At 40.0% G+C, this 23,779-nt stretch overlaps 1 protein-coding gene across 1 annotated transcript in view; it reads right to left on the reverse strand.

The window, feature by feature from the left end:
- Adamtsl1 (ADAMTS like 1) overlaps positions 1-23,779 on the reverse strand; it is a 376,638-nt gene that overhangs the window by 313,928 nt on the left and 38,931 nt on the right. The window contains exon 3 of the mRNA XM_057784262.1: positions 8,280-8,325. Coding sequence (XP_057640245.1) covers positions 8,280-8,325 — 46 coding nt within the window. The remainder of the gene's footprint in view (positions 1-8,279; positions 8,326-23,779) is intronic.

A 23,779-nucleotide genomic window follows, 5' to 3' on the forward strand; every position in this document is an offset into this window, starting at 1 on the left:
ACTTGCCCTTCACACATAGTAACTAGTCTCCAATGTCACCTCAGAGAGAACTTCCTGACCACCCATGCACAGCAACCTCCTCACGTCCCTCTCCACCACGCCGCCCGGTTTTATTTCTTCACAGCCTCTATTTGGTGAAATTGTCTTCTTTATTGCTTGGATGTTAACTCGCTGTCCTCACCACCCGAATCAGCTTCATTAGAGACTAAACTGCATCTGTCTCTATCGTTAGCAGTGCCCAGACGGAGTGCCTGCGCATGACAGATCCCCGTTGTTCTCAATGAATCCCACCCCATTTTTGTCATTGCAGCTTGAAACCTATTCCCTTTCAACTTTCATGACTCCACTCAAATGACAGTTCACTAGGGATGTCACTCATCCATCATGCATGCAAAGTTTTCTCACAGTACTACTGATACCCTAGTACTTTTTTCTCATTTTAGGATACACATAGGGCAAAGGAAGATATACCAGTTTTACTTATGAGTATGGAAGTACAAGCAACTGATGTACTAGAGTCCTAATCTCTCAGCACCAATTTGAAAGAACAATATACGGAACGTCCAAGAAAAGTGCTTTGCTTCCCACCTAACTCCCCCTTGCTTACTAATGGACGTAAGCACTTGCTGGAAACTATACAGCTTCTCTAAACTTGAATCACACAGTGTGCTAGATAGGTTTATGCCAACTTGATACAGGCTAGAGTCATCTGAGAGGAAGGAACCCCGGTTGAGAAAATGCCATCTTAAGATTGGGCTGTAGCCAACTCTATAGCACATTTTCTTAGTGATTGATGTGAGAGAACCCAGCCTATCATGGGTGTGGCCATTCCTGGGCTCGTGGTTTGTGTCCTACAAGAAATCAGGTTGTGCAAGAAATGTAAGCTAGTAAGCCATACTCCTTCATCATCTCTCCAGCAGCTCCTCTCTCCAGATTCTTGTTTAGCTGGAGTTCCCATCCTGAGTTCCTCTGATGATGAACAGTGATCTGGCATTGTGAACCAAATAAACCTTTTCCTCTCCAAGTTTCATTGGTCATGGTGTTTAATCTCAACAATAGGAGCCCTGATGAAGACAGGTAGTGTTGCTGTTACTGTTTATCTGGCATTGGTTGCTCATCACTCTTGTTATGACAGCCCGTGCTCCATTGAAAGAAAAGATGCTATGGAGAAGGGAACAGTGCTTGAGTGGTTTGCATATTGTTCAATGGGTGTCAGGAATTCCTGTGGGCTTTTTTTTTTTTTTTTTGCATGTTTAAGATTTCCTAAGGCAGCTCTATGAGTTTCCTGCTTCCACACTCAGTTTTAGAAGCATGGCGTTAGTCACAGCACCGGGTACCATGTGTACATGTGTGTGCCCGTGCTGACACAATCAGATGAGGTGCTGATGGAACTTCTTAGTTCCCTTTGCCTTTCTCCACACTGACAGTCCCTACCGCACTTTATTCAGATATGTGTTGTGACTTTGCCTTTCGTAATAGACTCTTATTTCCTCAGGGACAGGTGTCCTGTTATTATCCTGATAGCAAGAGCTCCTAGAATCACCACTGCAAAATAATAGCTGAGCAATCAACAGATGCTGGTGACATACATTACACATGGAAAGGAGTGAGAGCAAGCAAACAAACAACCACAGTACCCTGTCAAGTAACATCACACTTTACATTCAGCTTCCAGAACAAGGATGACAAAGACCATAAAAAGACTGTAACAAGACGAGGAGCAAATTAGCCTATTCCATACCTTAGAGTACTTCAGACAGAATGCCCTAGTGACTCCCACAGCTGACTTTAACTCACCGATCTGGATTACAGGGGTATGCCACTGTTGTGAGCTTGAAAAGTTGGTTTCAAAACCAAGACCAAGGAAGGCATGTATCAGAGCTGTCATTCATCAAGGTTTTTATACTTGGATATAAAGCAGCAAGTGTTATGTGATTTCATTCTATACAAAAGCATCAAGAGAAAAAATGGCCATATGGACCAAGTGAGAACCCCACCACTAGTATGAATGATGTCGTGCCTTTCAGTGTCTCAAAGGTGAGAACTGCTAGTTAAATAGATGGTTGAGCTGCGGCAAGATGAGAACTCCGCTCCTAATACACAGGTTGACTCTCTGCACGCTGACTCTACTGCTGGCTGGAAACGTTTTCACTGTGGCATTGCTGACTATTGTGTTACCACTGATATCTTTATCAGTTTATATTCATATCCATATCCAGTACAGCTTATGTATGCTTTACAAGAACGTAATAGTTTGAGCTAGAAGAGAGGTTATTTGGTTCAACTTCACATTGTTTGGATGTAGAAGCAGGTTCTCAAAGAATGTTATAAACTTGCCATGGTCACTGTGCTCTCTCCAGTCATAAGAGCTGACACCTTTGTCTCCTGAAAAAAATGCTGTCTGTGTGAGATATTAGACAGCAAAAGTGCTGGAGATCACAGAAGAAAAATGTGTTAAATAGAGAGTGAGGTTAAGCAGCTCAGAGAAAATGCATCTCTAAAATATATTACAAACCTTCCCAACAGTACCATGCTGGGTCAAGCAACCACAGGCACTCAGCTAAACTATTGCAGTCTCCTTGTCTTTACCTTTCCACTATTCCCAAACGTGAGCTGAAGAAGAGCCTACCTTATAACCCTACAAGTTCACAGCTCCAAAGGAGTAGGGGTCCGTCATTGAGGGTGAGGTGTGGCACAAGCAGAATGTGTGGCACACATGTAAAGGAAACAGATTGCATCTCCAGCAGTAACCACCAAGTTAAAAAGAGCCGGGTGAGATGAGGTTATAAACTCTCAAAGCTGGCTCCCAGTGCTTCTCCCACTAAAGGTAGACCTCTCAAGGATTCCATAACATCCCCTAAATAGCATCACCAACTGGGGACCAAGTGTTCAAATATCTGAGCATATGAGGAACATTTATCATTTAACCTACCACAGGAATAAAAAGACTTCTGGCTGATTATGAGAACTAGGGAAACACTGTGGGGACTTTGATGCTTTTATATAGATACATTCCATCTATAGAGTAATTAGCAATCACTTATTTTCAGAAAATTTATTTTATTTTTACTTATGTGCATGTGTGTATCTGTGTATGTGTATGCTCACATATGTAAGGTGCCTACCAGGCCAGATATGAGCATTGTATCCTGGAGTTGGAGTCACGGCTGTTTGTGAGCCACTTGGCATGGGCACTGGGAACTAAACTCTGGTCCTCTGCAAAAGCATTATCTGCTCTTTACTGTTGAGAGCCACCTCTCTAGGTCCTGACAATCAATTTGTTGAAGTCTTTGAGTTGATATTTTTCTCAGAAATTCATAAAATTTCCAATTTTTCTTCTACTCTTCATCTTGCTTCGGGGAACTAGATTCTTAAAAAAAATGCCATATTTAACAGTTCTACAAAAATAATGAGCTGAATTTTTTTTTGAGATTATAGAATATTTAATAACATTATTATATGATTTAGTTTAAACATTGATTGCATTTGAAGTATTTCTTTAAAAATGTAAACTTAAATGAATTTAAGTATTTTTTTTTAATTGAAAAAAAAAAAATTTCCGCCTCCTCCCCGCCTCCCATTTCCCTCCCCATCCTCCCGCCCCTCTCCCCCTCCTCCCACTCCTCTTCTCCTCCCTCTCCAGTCCCAGGAGCAGTCAGAGTTCTCTGCCCTGTGGAAAGTCCAAGGTCCTCCCTCCTCCATCCAGATCTAGGAAGGTGAACATCCAAACTGTCTAGGCTCCCACAAAGCCAGAACCTGAAGTAGAATCAAAACCCTGTGCCATTGTCCTTGGCCTCTCGTCAGCTCCCATTGTCTGCCATGTTCCGAGAGTCCGGTTCCATCCCATGCTTTTTCAGTCACAGTCCAACTGGTCTTGGTGAGCTCCCAACAGATCGGCCCCACTGTCTCAGTGGGTAGGTGCACCTCTCGTGGTCCTGCCTTCCTTGCTCATGTTCTCCCTCCTTTTGATGAGCTGAATTTTTTAAGTCACGGTATTTCAGAAGTGTCTCCGAAAGCAGTCTATGGAAAAGGTGTATCCTTGAAAGCTGAGCTGAGGAACTCTGAAGTTGCCAAACTCAGGTGAACTATCCTAAACATCTTAAGTTTGAAAATAGGAGTGTGAGTATGGGAAAGATCCTTTAGAGCTCTCTCTCTCTCTCTCTCTCTCTCTCTCTCTCTCTCTCTCTCTCTCCTATTTATCTATCTATCATCTATTTATATCTCTATCTATCTATCTATCTATCTATCTATCTATCTATCTATCTATCTATCTATCTATCTATCTATCTATCTATCTGCACTGTTGCTTCTGTCTTGGCCAAAATCCAGTAAGTAAAATCCCCCAATTATTTGAAGACTTGAGGTGCTCATAAAACCATCAGTATCAGTTTGCTTCTCCAAGCTGTAAAAATTGGGCTCATGTAATACTGGAAGTTGCAAATGATTTGAGGTCAGAGTCACCTGCATCAGCCTACAACAGTGTTCAAAACGATAGTAAGGAAGTTATGGAAAGTTTTGAAGCGCTTTAAGGACACGATAGGCAGTCTGCTGCTCAAGATGCTGACAGTTCACCTACGGAGTCCAGCTCAGGCCATTTCTGCTTGCCTACACACTCAAGAGGCAAGATGGAAGATAAGCAGAATCAAATCGCAGCATGTCTCTTAAAAACAAAACAAACCAATGCTTGCTATCTAAGTTAGTGCTACCACAGACAGGGGACTAGAGAAAACCAATAAGCCTGTGTACATTTCCACCAAGTCAAGCCATATTTTCACGCCACTTTGAGATATTTTGGAGTGAGCCGTCTTTTACAAGGCAGAAACATCTATATATTTCCAATTCTTTTTATACAATTTCTTAAACAGACACTTTCAATTCCATTTAAAACTGTAAAATATGCCTCTCTCTCTCTCTCTCTCTCTCTCTCTCTCTTTCTTTTAACTAATCAACAATTGAATGTTGTTTGTATGTGAGGAGTAAAACTATAGATGACAATGGTGTGAATGGTGTCTTCTGATATCTAACACCTTTTGTCCTAAATAGAAACAAGGATCGAGCCACACAAAGATTTCCATAGAAAAATTAGGCTCACTCCCCAGGGTCCGATCTGGTTTCCTGTGTGCTCTCCTCAGGCATTTACAACTCCACCTAGCACTTTCCACTGCTTTTCCTGAGTGATCTATGTTGGAGCCTTCAGTCACACGCAATGTCCGTGCTTCAGTGTTTCTCAGGATTTCTTCTAAGTCTCAAGCCCTGGCAATCCTCATCTCTGGAAGACCAGCCCCTTTGTTGTCCAACAGTTGTATGGTGATGGCTGATCTCCACCCTGGCAAGTCCAGGGCTTTGCATTCACTTCCCCACTTTCTATCTTCTCAGAATGGAGTCGGTAAAGATTTTCTTTGTCAAGAAAAAGATTAATTTGTCAGTTGGTCCCTCCTCAAAGAGCTGAGGTATGGTATGTTGTCCCAGGGCATCCTTACCTCCTTATGTCACCATTTATCTTTGTTATTTTGTGTGTGTGTGTGTGTGGGGGGGGGGTGCTGGCAATTGAACCCAGAGCCTTACATACGTTAACTGTATAGTGTTTACCTGTAAAAGCCCCCAGGGGTCTCACATTTGATGCAAGCTAGCCAGCCTCCTTTGAGTCCACAGAAGCTTTTCTTTTGTACATTTCGTAGAAACACTGCTGGTATTTGAATATCCTCTAAACGACATACTAAAATCTAATTGCCATCGTTATAGTATTAAGAGAAATCGTGTTCCTATCAAAAAGGATTAGTTGGTCCATTTGTCCTGACTCACCAAACTGTACTTGCCAGATGCTGAGACCCAGTTCCTGAACTTCTGTCTTTGGCACCAGGTTCCAAATGAACCTGGTAATGCTTGCGAACCACCCAGCCCGCGGCATTCTGTGACAGCAGCACGGAATAGATTTACACAAAGAGCTTCTGCCCAGCCACCCCATCGCTTCATTAATAGACTTTTCCCTTCTGTCTTGTTTTTCATTTTTTCCTAATAAACTATGGAAATTACTCCCCTATTAGCCTCCCTTTTCTTTATTCTTTAAACTCTTGACAATATTTTTTTCCCCTAAAGAACTTTTAGATTCTCTCCTATATTCTTCTTATTTTTCTTGCAGTGGTTTTGTTTGGTTCCATATTATTTTTTTTCTTTTTAAAATCTGGCTGCCTACAGCCCGAGAAAGCCTCATAATTGTATACTCTCCCTAGCAGGCTGTTGTGCCTTCTGTGTTGCAGTTCTATGATTTAAGTCTTGACTCTTTCCCTACATCAGAATTCTGTCACCTACGTGTATCATCTACAGGTTGGAGCTTGCTGGTCAATCTCTCTAGGGCTCCTTTCTCAAATTTACTAATTTTCTCTCCAACAACTTCTCCACCTATCTTATTTCTTTTAAAAATATTTTATTATTTTATGTGTATAAATATTTGCCTGCATATATGTCTATGTACCACATTTGTGTCTTGTGCCAGCAGAGGCCAGAAGAAGGCATTGTGTCTCCTGGGATTAGAGTTGCAAATAGTTATGAATACAAATAGTTATGATGCTGAAAACTGAACTCAGGTCTTCTGGGAGAGCAACAAGGGCTCTTAACAACCACCGAGCATTTCTCCAGTACCCCAAACTGTATTATTTATGACGCTGGTTCTTATCATTTATTTACCTAGCATTCTGAGTACTCAGTTTTGTAATCAGCGAATATCCATTGTGAGCTTAATTATGTGTTCATGAGTAGTTCCTTGGAACAATACCCTGAAAAAAAAGAATGGGGCTCTTGCCTTTGTGGAGTGTGCAGAGACGCACAACGAAAGTAACTCAGTAAGATGAATTTTGGTAGAGTTCCGAAAAGAAAGTTGAAAGTGTAGTGGTGCCTGCTTTTAATCCCATCACTTGGGGGGCAGAGGCAGGTGGATCTGCATGAGTTTCAGGCTAGCCTGATCTACACAGTAACGTCCAGGGCAGTCGGGGCAACATAGGGACACCCTGTTTCAAAAGTAAATAAATGAGCGAATCAACAACAACAAAAAAATAAGTAAAAGTTGAACGAGACTACTACTGTGAAGAGCGGAGCTGAGTGGTAGGACAGTCACATCAGGAAAGAAACATGTCAACAGAGTCTAAACACAGAAGTGCCAATCAAGCAAGCACTCCTCCACGAAAGCAGGAGGGAGTGCGGCGCTCTCACAGTGTGCTGACCTCCGGGCTTCATTTAATCCAGCTTCCCTCAGCTTCTCGTGTCTGTCCATTCCTGTCTGCTCATGTGGAGCGGCCTTAGTGTTTACCCACCTAGGGTGCATTTCCTCCAGGGCTAAGCCTTTACAAACCCTCTCGCCCATATAGTCCCTGATCCAGTGCAACTCAGCTCTAACGGCAGAATTTCTTTCTGAACATGAGACTCTGCACCACACCCTCACTTCAGAATCCCCAGTACCCACTGGACCCACAAACTTGGGATTTAATATTCAAAGCTCCTCATGATATGACCTTAAAATATCTGTTAACTCTTTCCTGCGTGTTGGCAGGCCCAAGATACTGACTTGTTTGCCAAGTACATCCTTAACCGCTTCTGTCTCCAAAGAGGCCCACAGCGTTCACGTGGTTGCCGTAATTGTCATCTCTTCACACACAGCACGGAGCAGTCGCTCCCCTCCAAGTTCTGTCTCACGCCATCGTTTCCTTTAAGACCCTTCAGAATTCTCTGTTGTCATCCCCAAACAACTTTATCCCCACTGGCATGTGTCACATAGATTTTGTCCAGGAGTGAGGTTATGTGTCCATCCATCTCCCTCTCTCCACCCAGCGCTCCCTTGCAGATGTTGAGGACAGTTAACCACGTGTTCTTTATCCGTGCGCTAGCACAGTGCCTCACACGTAGCCGGGGCGTTAAATATTTGCTGGACAGATGAAGGCATTCGGCAAACCTGAATCTGATTAACTAATATTTATTTCATGGTACTCCAAGTGTTTTCCTTTATATTATTCCTCTGCCTCATTTCTCCTGAGAGCTGTATGTGCAAAGGCAGAGCAGGGAGAAAATGTGGTTTGTTTTGAAACAGTCTAGTTAGTTTTAATCTGGTTGAATGATTAAACGTTTATATCAAAGAGCATTAGAAACGACTGGGTAACGAGTACACTATGCAATAAATAATGGTTGGTGAACTACTAATTGATTGTCTTTCCACTCAGGATCCACAAAACTTCTTAACATATCCGAGGCCTAAGTATTACAATCTCACAACCAAAGAAGCTGACACTTACCACGTTACTGCATGTTCGGTATCGAATATTTCTTCCCTCACAGCTCCTAGGCCACAGAAAGAAAAATAAAAAGTAATGTTTATTATTACCCATGAATGGCTCAAAGTTTGGGCCAATTTCCTCTTATAAGTTATTCTTAGTATCAACAGTAAGTTTTTTCTTCTAAATAGATTCTTTAAGTTAATACATGAAATCTAACAATCTAAAGAGGTTGATGTATAAACTGATTTCTGTATACAAGTTGAAATTAAGCATTTATTTTGCTTTAAAATTACAAGACCTGAAGAAGATAAAGTTAATATTAGAGCATGGATAAGAGAGAGACGACCACCAGGCCCCATCCTCAGAGGAAGAGGGATTAGCAGCTGATGGCTGCCGAGGGAGAGTGAAGCGGTTTTCTTCAGGGGTGTTCCCTATAATAGATTATCCAAGTCCAGTATATGGCCCTATACTCATGCACACACAGCAGCAAATGGGCAACACTGACTTCAGTGGGCTGCAAAGGGGGGCATTAAGTTGAGAGGAGGATGTGGAATCAGGTGGTTGGGAAGGACTGGAGGCGGAAGTGATAGTATATATAATAAGTATAAAGTGTATGTGTGAATGAAAGTCTCAAAGAATAAATAAGAGTATTCTATTTAAATGATACATCACTATCACTTCATTTCCTTCCTTGCAAAGCAGAGGATATCGCATCACTTAAACAGTTTCATAGCCTGTTTTGTTCCTCCACTTGAAGATCTTTTTAGAGAAATTAAAAAATTCATTCACTGTGTGTGCATGTGTGCATGGTGCACATGTGGGCGTGTGTGTATGTGTGTGTGTGTACTGTGCCGTGATGTACATATGAAGATCAGAGAACAATTTCCAGGAGCTGGTTCTCTCTTTTTGCCTTATGGGATCTAAGACTCAAACTCAGGTCATCAAGTTTGTTTGTAAATATCTTCACCCACTGAATCATCTAGCTGGCCCTCCACTTGAAGATTTCCCCCCATGCTAGCAAAACACTTTAAAGATACTGTTTTGAGTGCTATATAATATTTCATCAAATGAAACACTTTATAAAATAAGATCCATCCCTTGTAATTACGCAGTTTCATAGGATTCCGTAAAGGAGAGCATGACAAACCATCTCTATGAATAAGTATTTTACAAGTTTCTGACCATGTCTTTAAAATAGATAAAATTCTGGAAGCAGAATCACTGAGCTAAAGGGAATAAACTTTGGTAAGGCGCTTGCAAATGATTGCCAAATTGCATTCCATAAAGGGTGTGCTATCACACACTCCGACCAGCACTGCATGGGAGTTTCCATCTTACTAAATTCTCAGGAACAAAAATAATTGGTTTTTTTTGCTAAGGCAGTCAGCGATGACAATCATGAACAATAGCACTAGACTCTTTTCAAATAAACCCACACTTTTCAGAAAGCAAGGGAAATCATCTTAGGAAATGTTCAGAGAATTAGGCATGTTGTAAACAGGTATGACGTCCCATATCTAATTTTCAGTTATGTGTTTATTAGATCTTCCCAATTTACTGAGCGATAAGATTTGACCTTATCAAACGTGATGAGGCCATTGTATTGATTTTAGGGATGAGGTAATGCCTAAGGAGGATGGCCAAAGTCCGACAAATGCTGAGTGGTGGAGCGATACTGAAACAGGGCCACCTGGCTTCGGGATTTACCATCAATCCCACCTTGCTTGATGCGCCCACTCCAGCAGCATCTCGGAGCTACTGTTACACTTCGGGAATAAAATGACTTTGCAAAATGCAAAGTAATGAATATGACTTGGCCATATAATTAGGCATAAAAATAGTGATTGTGGTAGATCTTAAAAATGTCAACAAAAACAAAATAGCATCTGGAAACACAATTACAGGCTGTTTAAAGCGTAAAGATGAGGTCAACCCAATTTAACTGCTTTAATAAGCATGAAAATTAGAACGAGAAAAGGAAGGTATCCAAATTGTCAAAAAAAAGGGGGGGGGGGAATCAACAGAGATGCATGAGGTCAACGAGACCAGCAATGCTCTAGAGCCAATGAACTTGAAGTTGGTCAGCGGCCAGGCTGCTGTTGTTGCCTCAATGGATAATAACACTGAACGTTCAACTCACAGGAGAATCCCTCCTTCTTCTGACACCATGTATGTAGGCCAAGATGCTTTACAGGGCCTCACCACAGAACAAGACAAAGAATGCAACTTGACTATGTCTGCTTCAATAACTGAAATTAGCTTTCTTCCAGAGATATTAAACCATAATTATATACGCAAAATTTATGAATAACCCTTGGGATAGGGGGATCTCATATAGTACAAATGATTTGCTGAAATATTTCTGATTAAGACAAAGTAAAAGCAAAAACAGAGATTTAAAAAATATTTTTCAGAGAATATCCTGTCATTAGCTAGCGTTTAACATTTATTTATAAACTACTTAGGCTCCTAAGCAACTTCTTTCTCAATGCTACATTATGATTTAGTTGGTTGTCCATTTAACTTGACAAAAGTATGATATTAAAGTAACAGTGTTCAAGCTTAGCAGAGTGTTTGTTCGTTACTACTACTGATTAAGATTACACGTGCTAGGCAAGTGTTCTACTAGTGAGCATATCTCCAGACTTTATAAGGTACTCCTCATTGAAAGACATTATCAAAATGTGGATAATAAATTATGGTAGCAACACTCTGGACCAGCGTTTGCTTATTATCTTTAACTTTTCAACAATTCCAAAGGCTTATTCTTCTCACTTTACAAATGAGGAAAGTGAAGCTGAGGGGGTTGAGCAGGCTTAAAGCTACACACACAGAGAAGAGATCCAGAGATTTGGAACCCTGGGCTTGACTAACTCCAAAGTACAACACTGGAAAAGGAGCAAGATGTGAGGAGGCTGTGTAAGATACTAACACTTGATGACTCTGGAAAGCTACAAGGGAGTTGGCCTGAGGGTGAGCTTCATCTTATTGATACCATATGCATTTATCAGCTGCTTCTCAATTCGGGTAAATCTATTTCCCATAATGCAAACCTACACACACACACACACACACACACACACTGGACCATCTCCAAAAGAAACACATTTATTAATAACAGGCAATGTGGAGTACTTCAGTGCAGAGATGCTCATTTTTTTAAAAGTTAAGTGTATTATAGATAAATATAGATATTTTCTCTAAGTCTCAAAATTACTCTTCCACAACAAGACTCAATTACTGTCCAGTATGAATTTCTTCATCCTAGGCATTTGCTAGACACAAAGCCTCACCGTAGAATTAAGTAGTCTTTCCTTCCTTCCTTCCTTCCTTCCTTCCTTCCTTCCTTCCTTCCTTCCTTCCTTCCTTCCTCCCTCCCTCCCTCCCTCCCTCCCTCCTCCCTCCCTCCTCCCTCCCTCACTCCCTCCTTTCTTTTTTTGAAGTTTGTTAATCTAAAACAGCTGAGTGGTTCCTTCATATTTAGGTGAATTAGGCTTCACCTGCAGGATGAAAGCCAACAGAAGCTTCGATCGGAACAGTTTCTGAGAGAAGTTAGGGCTTCAGTGAGCAGGGTTCACAGCAGCACACTCACCCGGTGCAAACAGAAACACTTAGGAAGACTGGGCTGTGGTAAGTACTGAACCAGCTGAGCTCAGAAATGGGCTCAAGTATGATACAAACAAATACAAACACCAAATACATGACAATCCCAAAGTGACCAACCAGAAAGTCCCATACTGGTTTATGTCAGCACCACACTCTTAGCCACTCCACTCAAGCTCTTCTCTCAAAGAATGGAAAATACCCCAATCACAATCTATTTTCATGACTTATAAGTCTTTAATTCTCCTATAATAATATTAGTGTGGACTCTGGGCAACTGTTTCTCTAACATGCAAGAAACCCTCAGACTTCCTCCAGTTCCCGGTTTAATTGCCTTAGTTTCAATGATCATAGTTTAGCAACCTGACAAAGACGATGACAAAGATGGGAAGAGTGTGATCCCCAACACGGGCTCATTCACACATGGGGCTCTCCGTTCAGGCAGCTTAGCTCTAGGGCTGCAGAAGAGCTATGCCCTCCCTCAAGTCAACTGCTCTGAGATCACCTGCAGGAACCCAGTGTATGTGGACGACACCAGAACAGGTCCTTTCAGGAGATAACGTGGGATACCAAGCCACTCAGCTCTTGAAGAGACAGGCCACACACCCATCATTTCTGGTGGCTCATTGTCTTAATCTAGGTTTAAAGTGGATGCACTTAAGGTTGCCCCTTCCCCATTTGAGGGCAAACTTCATTCAAAGCCACTCAAATTCAGCAAATAACGCATCCCTAATGCACACAATCACTAGTAAAACAGTAACTTTAAAATGTCAGGTCGAACAGATAGTCCAGCGGTTCAAGTGCTTGCTGTACAAGCATCAGGACATGACCTTGGATGGGCAGTACCCACATGCTAGTTGGAGACAGCAGTAGCAGCCTGTAAAACACCGAGAGCATGGAGACTAATGGGTCCTGGAGGTTTGCTGGCCTGCCAGTCTAGACAAATCAGTAAATAGCAGGTCCAATGACAGCGAGAGACTCGATCTTAAAAATTAAGCTTGAACAAAAGAGGAAGACAAGCCAATGCTGGCTTTTGACCTCCACACACAAACACCCAAGCATGCACACCTATACACAGATGTATACAAACACATATACACACCACCTGCAAACACGTGCAACATATACACATACCAAAACAAGTCCCAAGAGGAGATGAAAATCCTGGTGTTTGGGGACTTTCAAAAACACATGAAATGCTCACATTTATCCTGTGAGCATTTGGTAGAAAAGTCCTGACATCCCATACAGAACATCATCTGTGTTCTGCTGCCTCTTTCATAAATGATACATCAATTTTCCAAACAACTCAGCATTGAGGAGGACACTTTTATCCTGACATCTATACAAGCCGAACTATTATGACAACTTAAAGAATGTAACTTTTGAAAATGTTCTCTGCTGTAACAATGCAGTGAGCTGGCTGGGGACAGACAGCCCTGGGTCACACCAAGGCATCACAATCTGTCATAAGCTCCAAAATGACCCAAGGAGTCAAAAGTCGATTCCACTCTAAAGCTGCCTTTTCAAAGCAGTTTTAAACTGACGAGGAGGGGCTGGTGGGAACATAAATTAGGAAACAGAGTTACAAGAATTTGTTACATATTTTTGTAACCTCAGTTTTAGATTTCAACACTTCTGCTCTATAACAACTTCTCTTTAGAAGCACATACTGAATGCACTGCCAACTTGGAGACCCTGACTTTTGTGTATAGAGAGGGAAGGGGAGGACGGGAGGGAGGGATGGAGGGAGATTAAAAACTAATGTGGAGGCTAAATTAAATATAAATGGAAATTAAATAGGTTGAGGGAAAGCACTGTAAGTTGGCCCTCCCCGTGGCTGTGAGATCTCCTTTCAACCCCAGACAATTAAGAAGGTTTCTAGACTTTTGGCAAATTCCCGAGGCACAGTTAGGGGGCTGTAGACAAGCAAGAATCTTCCCTGCTCAGTTTGGAGTGTGTTGTGTGAGTTTCAAATGGTTTTATTTGCTATTATGAGTGTCTGGTACATTTTAAATCACAGAAAAAAATTACAGCCAAGTTGTTTCCCCAAACAACTTTGATTTTACATATATGTCCTGCTCTCAAGGAAGGATGCGCTGCAACAAACCAGCATGTATTCACAAACACGGACAGACTCTGTGAAGGCGGTCCTTATCACTTTGTAGACACAGCCCAGTGTTGAGGGCTATTGCTGGAGCTGGCTTTAAGTATCACTGAGGATTCTAGTTAAATACCACGGCAGGGCAGGTACTGTAGGTGTCCTGGACTTTACTTCCAGACAAGAGGCCTAGTGACCATAATTCCAAAGCACTAGAGCACATGGCTCTGCACCTGCCCAGGCAATTGCCCATTTTCAGAAAATCTTATTTTGTCTCTTGGTGATCTATGTGCCTGCTTTATGAGCCACAGTGTTAGCAAGACGCTTATTGTACTGTTAGCATTCTGTAAGCATTTCATGAGATCAGGGAGGGAGAGAGGGAGAGAGGGAGGAAAGGAGGGAGGAAGGGAGAGAGGGAAGGCAGGTGAAGTAATGGCGAAAGGGAGAGGAGAGGAATAGTGAAGGAAACACCATGAAGATAATTTCAAGCCAGGCAGAACTTGCAACATTGCATTTGTCCTGAGTTTTGAACACCAAATCTAAATTAAAATCTTTCTACAACAGCTAGAGATGAAAGCTAAAAATGAAACTAAGTAGCTACCCAAGGGTATCACCTCTCCCTCTCCTCTGTGACTGTCTTTATGTACTGACACCCACCCGGATGCCTTCTTACCCCATGATTTTACTGTCTTTGAGACTGAGGTTATAAATATGCAGTACCATGACTAATAATCTAGAGGTTTAAAGGACCATTTTACTAAGCTTGATCTATGTACTGAAAGAATATCTCCAAAATCACTCGGTATATTTACCACTTTGTATCTTGATTGTACATCTACCCAGAAATGTCATCCATGTGGCCCACTGAGACCACAAGACCCTTACCCCCCTCGTATCGTCATATGCTAGCATCCATGCCTCTCTTCCATATAGCAGACAGAATCACTTTCTGGAAAATGCAGTGAAGAATTTTAGCACAAAAGGAAGAGAATTGCTTCTTTTCTTCATTATCCAAATTTAAAGGCAAAGCTTCATTTTTTTTCTTAATTCGATATGTAGTTCTAACCCAGACACACATCAAATACCACTTAAAAGCTTAAAAAATCCTCCACAGAGGTTTTAAAAAATTGAGTTGGTCTCCTTAGAGGCCAAAATATTTGTGTTTTCCAAAGCTTTCTCTGTGAGTTTAAAGCAAAGCTAAGGCTAAGAACTTCCTCCATAGCAAAAGAAGGCATACGATACATACAATATCAATAGATGCAGAAAAACTGTTCAGTCTTTTGTGATAAAACCCTCCAAAAGTGTCCCTACTACCTTTTCCTGCTCATTCTTTGTTTGACTTCTATTTAGTCCCTTTTACCCTCTTCTGCTTTCAGAGTCTTTTAAAGTCAATTAATATGAGAAAAAAATCATATGACATCTATCTTTTTGTGTCTTTTTCTTTTTGCTTAACATAATGGTTTCCAGTTGTGTCCATTTTCCTACAAAGGATATGATTTCATTCTTCTTTATGACTGCATAAAACTCCATTGCATATATTGCATGTATTCACATATGGATAAAATTATATATATACATATAATTTCTTTTATTCACCTATTGATAGGCACCTATGCCAATTCTATAACTTAGTTATTATGAACTAAGTTGTGATGAGCAAGGTACGCAGGCACAGCTTTTACATGACTTCACCGCTGTTGGGCACAGGCCCAGGAGTGGTAAAATGAGCAAATCGAAACCTCCATACTGTTTTCTATTGAGGGTATACAAATCTGCATTCTCACCAACAGTGCGTAAGTGGGTGTTCATGAAAAGGAACACTTGCACACTACTGGTAGGAGTATAAAATAGTGTCCCATGTGAAGTAAAGTAAGTAAAGCTCTCAAAATATTAAAAATAGAAATACTACATGGTCTGCAAATCCTTTATCTAGACACTTGCCTATCAGTAGTAAAATCAATGTCTGTATTCTCATGCACACTGCGGCACTGCATATAGAGGTTAGGATGTGGAACAATCTAAATGTCCACTGATGACCAATGGATTAGTAAAATATGGTAATTTCATACAATAGAATATTAATCTGCCTTAAAATCAAAAAATATCATGTCCTAAGTGGTAGCACAAATAAACTCTGAGGATCCTGTGGTCAGTGCAATAAATTAGTCACAGAGGACAGATACTCCATGATTCCACCACGGAAGATGCATAGCATAGCTTAACTGATAGAAATAGAACCCATGTTTGCCAGGGGCACAAGAGGGAAAAGGAAAGCTGCTATTCAATGTATCGAGTTTGGGTGGTACGACATCTATAAGTTCTAAATGTCCTCTGTGAAGACTCTCAGTATACCCAACAGTACTGTTTTTTTTTTTTTGTATTGGTTTTATTGAGCTATATATTTTTTTTCAATCCCCTTCTCTCTTCTCCCCTCCCCTTCAACCCTTTCCCATGCTCCCAATTTACTCAGGAGATCTTGCCTTTTTCTACTTCCCATGTAGATTAGATTTATGTATGTCCCTCTTGGAGTCCTCTTTGTTGTCTAGGTTCTTGGGATTGTGAAGTGTAGGCTGTTTTTTCTTTCATTTATGTCTAAAGCCCACTTATGAGTGAGTACATGTGTTATTTGTCTTTCTGGGTCTGGGTTACCTCACTCAATATGATGTTTTCTAGATCCATCGATTTGTCCGCAAATTTAAAGATGTCATTATATTTTTCTGCTGTGTAGTATTATACTGTATAAATGTACCACAGTTTCCTTATCCGTTCTTCAGATGAGGGGAATTTAGGTTGTTTCCAGGTTCTGACTATGACAAACAATGCTGCTATGAACATAGTTGAGCACATGTCCTTGTGGTATGATAGAGCATCCTCGGATATATACCCAAAAGTGCTATTGCTGGATCTTTAGGTAGGTAGTTTCCTAATTTTCTGAGAAATTGCATCTTGATATTCAAAGTGGCTGTACCAGCTTGCATTCCCACCAGCAATGCAGAAGTGTTCCCTTTTCCCTACAACCTCTCCAGCATAAGTTGTCATCAGTGTTTATAACCTTGGCCATTCTTACAGGTATAAGATGGAATCTCAGAGTTGTTTTGATTTGCATTTCACTGATGACTAAGGATGTTGAACATTTCTTTAAGTGTCTTTCAGCTATTTTAGATTCCTCTGTTGAGAGTTCTCTGTTTAGGTCTGTACTCCATCTTTTAATTGGATTATTTGTTCTTTTAATGACCAATTTCTTGAGTTCTGTGTACATTTTGGAGATCAGACCTCTGTCTGATGTGGGGTTAGTGAAGATCTTTTCCCATTCTGTAGGTTGCCATTTTGTCTTGTTGGCCATGTCCTTTGCTTTGCAGAAGTATCTCCGTTTCAGAAGGTCCCATTTATTAATTGTTTCTCTCAGTGTCTGTGCTGCTGGGGTTATATTTAGGAAGTTGTCTCCCATGCCAATGCATTCAAGTGTACTGCCCACTTTCTTTTCTATGAGGTTCAGTGTGGTTGATTTTATGTTGAGGTCTTTGATCCACTTTGACTTAAGTTTTGTGGATGGCAATAGATATGGATCTATTTTCATTCTTCTACATGTTGATATCCAGTTATGCCATTTGTTAAATATGTTTTTGCCATTATATATTTTTTGCTTCTTTGTAAAAAATCAGGTGTCCATAGGTGTGTGGATTGATATCCGGGTCTTCGATTCGATTCAATTGGTCCTCCTGTCTCTTTTTATGCTAATACCAGGCTGTTTTCAGTACTCAAGAGTACTGTTTTATCTGGTTAAAGCTACTAAACGAAAGAGTCACATTAAGCTTTCTTACTACAGTTTAAAGACAATTGATTAGCAGTACTAAAGAGGTAATGCATATGTATGTGTATGTGTAGCATGTATGTGTGTGGGGGTAGCGTGTATTGTGTGGGTAGTATGTATGTGTAATATGTGTGGTGGGGGTAACTGCAAGACTTTGCTTAGCTCAGTCTAGGTTCAGACCTGAGTTATCTGCTCTACACTGCAAAGGCATAATTCCTTGAAATGACCTTGGTTTTATGGTACAAGATTTACTTTAGTATTCTGTTGTTTTCTTATTTCTTCTTGAACTACAGATTAAGAACATGAACGTACATTTTAAAATCACGTATGTAAATTAAAAGCAAACTATGAAACACTGAAGTATCTGCTGTGTGTTAACACTGGAACGAAAAAAGTAGAATACTGCTTATAAAGAAATTAGGAAAATAAAATAATTTCCTAGTTAATGTAGACAGTGTTGAAAATGATGCAGGATAAAAAACCAACATGTATGAAAACAAATCAAGTTTACTATTCACAAAATTGGGAGAAATCCTCTTCTTAAAATACTTCCAACTACAATCACTGTAAACACAATGATAAGATCTTAACTGGTTTATTTCTAGAGGCTGACTCTTTTTCTTTGGGAGTTCTAGCTCTATTTGTACTTAGTAATTTACCTGACACAGTGAGAGTGTGATAAATATTGGATGAATGAATTAAAATTGAGAGGAAATAAAACTTTATAGGGGCTATTGAACAAACCAAATAAGGAATTCTTACATACACGGGGGAGGGGAAGCATATTAAGAGTTACAAATTCCCAACATAACAAGTAAAGGTTTTAAACCAAGCACATTTCTCAACCATCTTTTATTCCAACAAACTGGTTTATGGGATAAACCATAAATTGGTCCTAAACATTCAGTCATTACCCTTTATGCACGCCTATCCTGAAAGGAGATCATATCTTGGAACAATGCACTCCGAAGATATATAGCCTGGAATATTTGAAGTCCTGGTAATACGCTTAGACTAGGCATTGACCCAAAAAAAGTAAGAGGAAGGCAACCTCAAACCTCTTAAACATATGTCCTCATGAGAATCTCCTCTCAAAGAATGAAAAGACCACCTTATATGAATGGCACGCAGACTCAGACCTACTATGAACTTGAATATCTTTCTTTAAACAAAAACTAAAATGTTTTTAAGAAAAATAAGGCTCACCACATACAACATTAGATGGAGAAAGGCACCTAGTTCTTGTTTCAGAGTTCACTGGAGCTACATGCTTTAAAATAATAAAATGAAACTCATGAGCTTTAATTGGATGATGAAGATAGATTAAGATAAAATGTCATTAAAAGGACAATAAGTATGCACTTAAGAAGCCAAATCTTATCACTGAAAAATTTTATTTTGGTATTTATACAATGCAGAAACTGCTTGCCAACTAATTTCTAAATTTATGTAAGTATCAATATTTTCATGGGGGAAAATCTGTGTTTGCAAATTCAAAGAATTTAGCTTGCTTTCCCTAGCATTATTGCTATAAAAAGGGGTTTCAAATAATCTTCCCCATTCCTATGGAATAAGACTCCTTGAAGCTATTTATCTTAATTTTTCTGTGTTTATGTTGACATCATTCTGGCAGCACATCTTTTTGGAATAATACAATAATCTCATCGTTTTTAGGCACTCTGCATAATGTAGTGATGATTTTTATCTCTTGCTCATCTGATAATTTTGTCTAACTCAAATATTCAATTCAAAATGTGTTAGCTTTTGAAAAATACCATCGTTCTTTCTAAGTACACATTTTTATCATTTATCTATCTATATCTATCTACCTATCATCTATCTATCTATCTATCTATCTATCTATCTATCTATCTATCTATCTATCTACTGTCATCTATCTATTTCACTCAAGTACATTATTCAACCAGGATTTAATGAATATTCATATTCTTAATGTATCAATCGATATATAGAATTGACCATAGATTAATCTATTTGTTAGGTTAATTTAGCTTTTCAAAAAATAAAAAGAGCTCTTATAAGGTGTTTACATCTTTTTAGACTAACTGCTCAAAGTTTAACTTTGTTCTTCAGAACATGCAGCTCTTTGATTCATCGCCATCTCAAATGAGTTGCAGTTTCCCTCTTGACCTCGGACTTGGCATGGACCAACCACAGTGGTACAGATGATGTTACTCACGGTATTAAATGCCTTAGGCATCTGGAACTCCTTATGGGCAAAGCTAAGGGAACTGACAGAAGACAAATCTGGAATCTTCAGAGATGGCATACACTATCAAATTTAAAAGAGAAAGTAGGAAGAAGAATTCACTATAAACATTTGGGCACAGTTCGCGAGAAGGTGAGGAACTGGATGGAGAAGAGGCAGGTTTCCAAGGCAGTTGGCTAATTATGTAATTTACTGGAGATAAAATAAAGTACCACCACCAAAGTACAAGTGAAAAATAAAAAAAACAAATCTTATATTTCACTTGGTGATGTAAGATAAGCAATGGCTACATTATCCGTGTTACTCAGTGAAACTTTATCTCATTTTACAGAATCAGCAAAGGTTGTAGAGCCAAATGAGGGTTGCAAGCAGAAGCAACTACGAGTGCTCCAGTATCGCATGTTAGGCAAATACAGCCCTATCTAGAAAAAGAACGAGAAGAAGCCAGGGAAGAATTGTGCTCAGTCAGTGGCTTCTGGGACCTGACTCTGCTAGTTGGTTGAAAGCTTTATTTTCACACTGCCTAGCCTCCACTGACATCCCTTTCCATAGAGTCATCAAATGAGCACTTGGAATATTCTCTGCTCAGGTTAAAGAAGGCGTTTTTGCAAGTTTTCAGTATGCCAGAGGATACAACTGACTCCAAAAACCGAGGCTGCCATCTACACCATAAAATCTGGGAAATCTAACTCCATTTATAGTTTTATCATGCTGGAAGTCAAATAATTAGTATTTGATAGACCTAGAAAATTCAGACTTGAAAATTACCTAAGAGTTCACGTGGCCAGGGCTAGAAAATCAGCCCAGCCTTTGAATTCACAAGGTGAATTACTTAGATTTATTTGGCCTGGATTTGAATGCTGTCCATTAAATTCCTGCCACTCCTCACTCATCTGGTTGACCTCTAAGAAGAGAAAAAAAAATGTATCTCCGGCTCTTTCCCAAATTGCAAGGCTAGTGAGTTGAATTAAGATGCTTACATTTGGAATGGAGAATTGAGAAAGAACCTGGTAATGACTTCATCCTACAGAAAACAAATAAGAAAGCCACAGATGCCCGTTTATGATAGACTGCTATGGCGGTCTCAGCACTTTGTCTCTCCTACATCTCATGCTTTTTGTGCATCCATTTTCTCTCTTCGTTTGGATAGCAGGAGCCCAGCAAATCCTGGGAAATTCATCTAGTACAGTTCATTGGAGTATTGGGAGAAAATGGAGCTGACGTGCATTGCCTACATAGGAAAAGATCGATCCAATCTAAATCAGTCAGCACTTGTCTACCCAGATATGGGCTCAAGCCCACCTAAGTCCCTCAGACCCGCCTCACCATGCCTTACCTTTAGCTCATATTTCAGTGAAATGTCGTGGTTACTACACTACATTATTGGGGCACTGAATAAATGACACACTGAATTGGGGCTTCCCTAACAACCTAGGGTGTAAGGAGAGAGAAAGGATCAACAGCTACTGACATAAATAGTATGGGCTATAGAGGGACTAGCTAGAAACCTTCTAATATCAAATTGGTTTGAATCATAAGGATTAACACTTACCTCTGAACAGATCTGTTTCTATATTATAAGAGTCAACTATTTCTCAATCCAACTAGAGATTAAGAGCCATATATAAATGGTTTGGTTATGGATAAAATAAGAAATATCAGAACATTTTTCATAAATATTATATTTTATTTTTATATTAAATTTAATATTTTTACTGCTTAGAGTTTTCTATTTTGCTGAAAATTTGAATTTTTATGCCTGAGTAAAACTGATAGTTGATCTCTCTATTAGCTTTATTGAAGGTTTGGCTTTTTGAAACTTAAGGCTGTGACTTAAAAAAATTGCTCCTAGTCATCAAAAAAATCTTGATTGTAAGGAAACTACTAACAAAACCAAAGGTTGTTTAGGTTCATAAGAACTTAAAGGATGGTGACAATGATGCTGTATTCTCCTGAGGTCCTCGGTAGATTCAATCTAGACTGGGAGAACAGAGTTCTGGTGGACGAGTGTTTCTGCATCGATGCCTGGGGAACTTGTTGCACATTCACTCTACATACACAAGGCAGATAGATTTAAAATCTTATTTATGAAACTTACAGTACGACATGAAATGTCGGAAAGAGAAGCACACACCCACACACACACTGACACGTGTGTGTTTTATGATACTGTCATCCAACATTCCTCTCACTCCAAACATAATCCTTCCATGGTAAAGAAGACTGAATTCGGCATATGGGTAAGCCCAGGTAGAGAAGCACCCTAACCAGCGCTCACACAGGGCCCCTGCCAAAGTCAGTTCTCTGAACAGCAGCTTTCAGGCATTTCTTAAAACAGTAGTGTTTTTAGCCCAGTACACAGACATAGAAGTAGGCAAGCATGTGAATTTATTTGTACATGTGTATGCATGCATAATGCCGCTTTTCGAAAAATACAGCATACTCTAGATTTTTTTATTCTAATAGAAACTACCCATGGTATTTCATGACAGTCTGTTTTGTGACTAAATTGTTGAGAACTTTCTAAATAAAAATAAGCATACACATCACATGAGAACTACATCACTCTATGCAGATCTCCCAGAATCAATTCACCCCAGAGTAACCCAGTCTTTGTTTCTCTCTTTGTAAAATCTGTAGTGTGCCAATTGATGCCACCAGGGCACAAAAGGCTAATATGGTCATATTGTGGGCTACTGTTCTCAGAAATCCATCTTTAATCACAGATCAAATAGCTGAGTCAACCTCTATATTGTTTATCTCAAGAAGAGGGGAATCTGAACAGTTTAACCTAAATTATTCCCCAACACTGGTAAACTTTGTACGACTGAATTGCACATGGCCTTAGTACTTGACTCTTTGCTGAGTGACAGTTTTACTTGTGATGTAAATGTATCCCCTACACTTCTTTTCAGTCTCACTCATTGAAAATTTCCAACGTAAGATAACATTCACATCACCGGGGCAATAGGAAAGTTCCTCACACCGTCTTAGTTTCTGGAGTTACATGTTTTGGCTCATTCTCATTGAATAGTCAGAGATGCTAATTGGACAAAACTAGATAACAGGCACATCTCAAATTTGTACATTTCGCTGTTCCTGATGTCAGATTAGTATCAGGCATATTATCAGCATGTAGCATCATGTATGGCAGATTTAGTAAGCTTTTTTATGTTTCCGATTAAGGAAATAGGTGAATCACAAGTTGGAAAAATCTCTTCTATAAGTTCAAGGTTCTGGTTGATAGGAAGCTGGCATCAAAAGAATATGAACTTGCAGTGGAGGCAAACCAATGAACCTATCAACTCTCAGAGTGGACAACTGTCAGGAATGGTTTTATATCTTGCAAAGTATGCCCTCTGGTCATGTATTGCAGTATTCAGCCCTTTCAATGAAAACTTGTTAGGCATCAAAATATTCTCTTTGCTGGATCTTGAGATCCAGTAAGAGCCACCAATAGGCTCCTAGTATCTCCTACACAGTATGAAGACCCCATTTGAGAAAACGGATGAAGGCAACTCAGACCCCAATCTCAAGAGGGTATCACGGTTATAAAAGAAATGCTGAAACTCCCCCAGCTGGCATCTCACTGCTTTCTGCTATGTGTTTATAAAACCTGAAGGAGAGGAGTCAAAAGACGGCTGACAACATGCAGGCGTGATCAGTCAGATGCTCAGGGAACACACTGAAGAAAGCTGGATGACAGCTGTCGGAAAATAGTGAATGCCTCCAGCGTCAAAAACACGTGCAAAGGGGGGCTTTACATAGTGGAA

The sequence above is a fragment of the Chionomys nivalis genome, chromosome 11, assembly GCF_950005125.1.
Source record: "Chionomys nivalis chromosome 11, mChiNiv1.1, whole genome shotgun sequence".
In the NCBI taxonomy this organism is placed as follows: Eukaryota; Metazoa; Chordata; class Mammalia; order Rodentia; family Cricetidae; genus Chionomys; species Chionomys nivalis.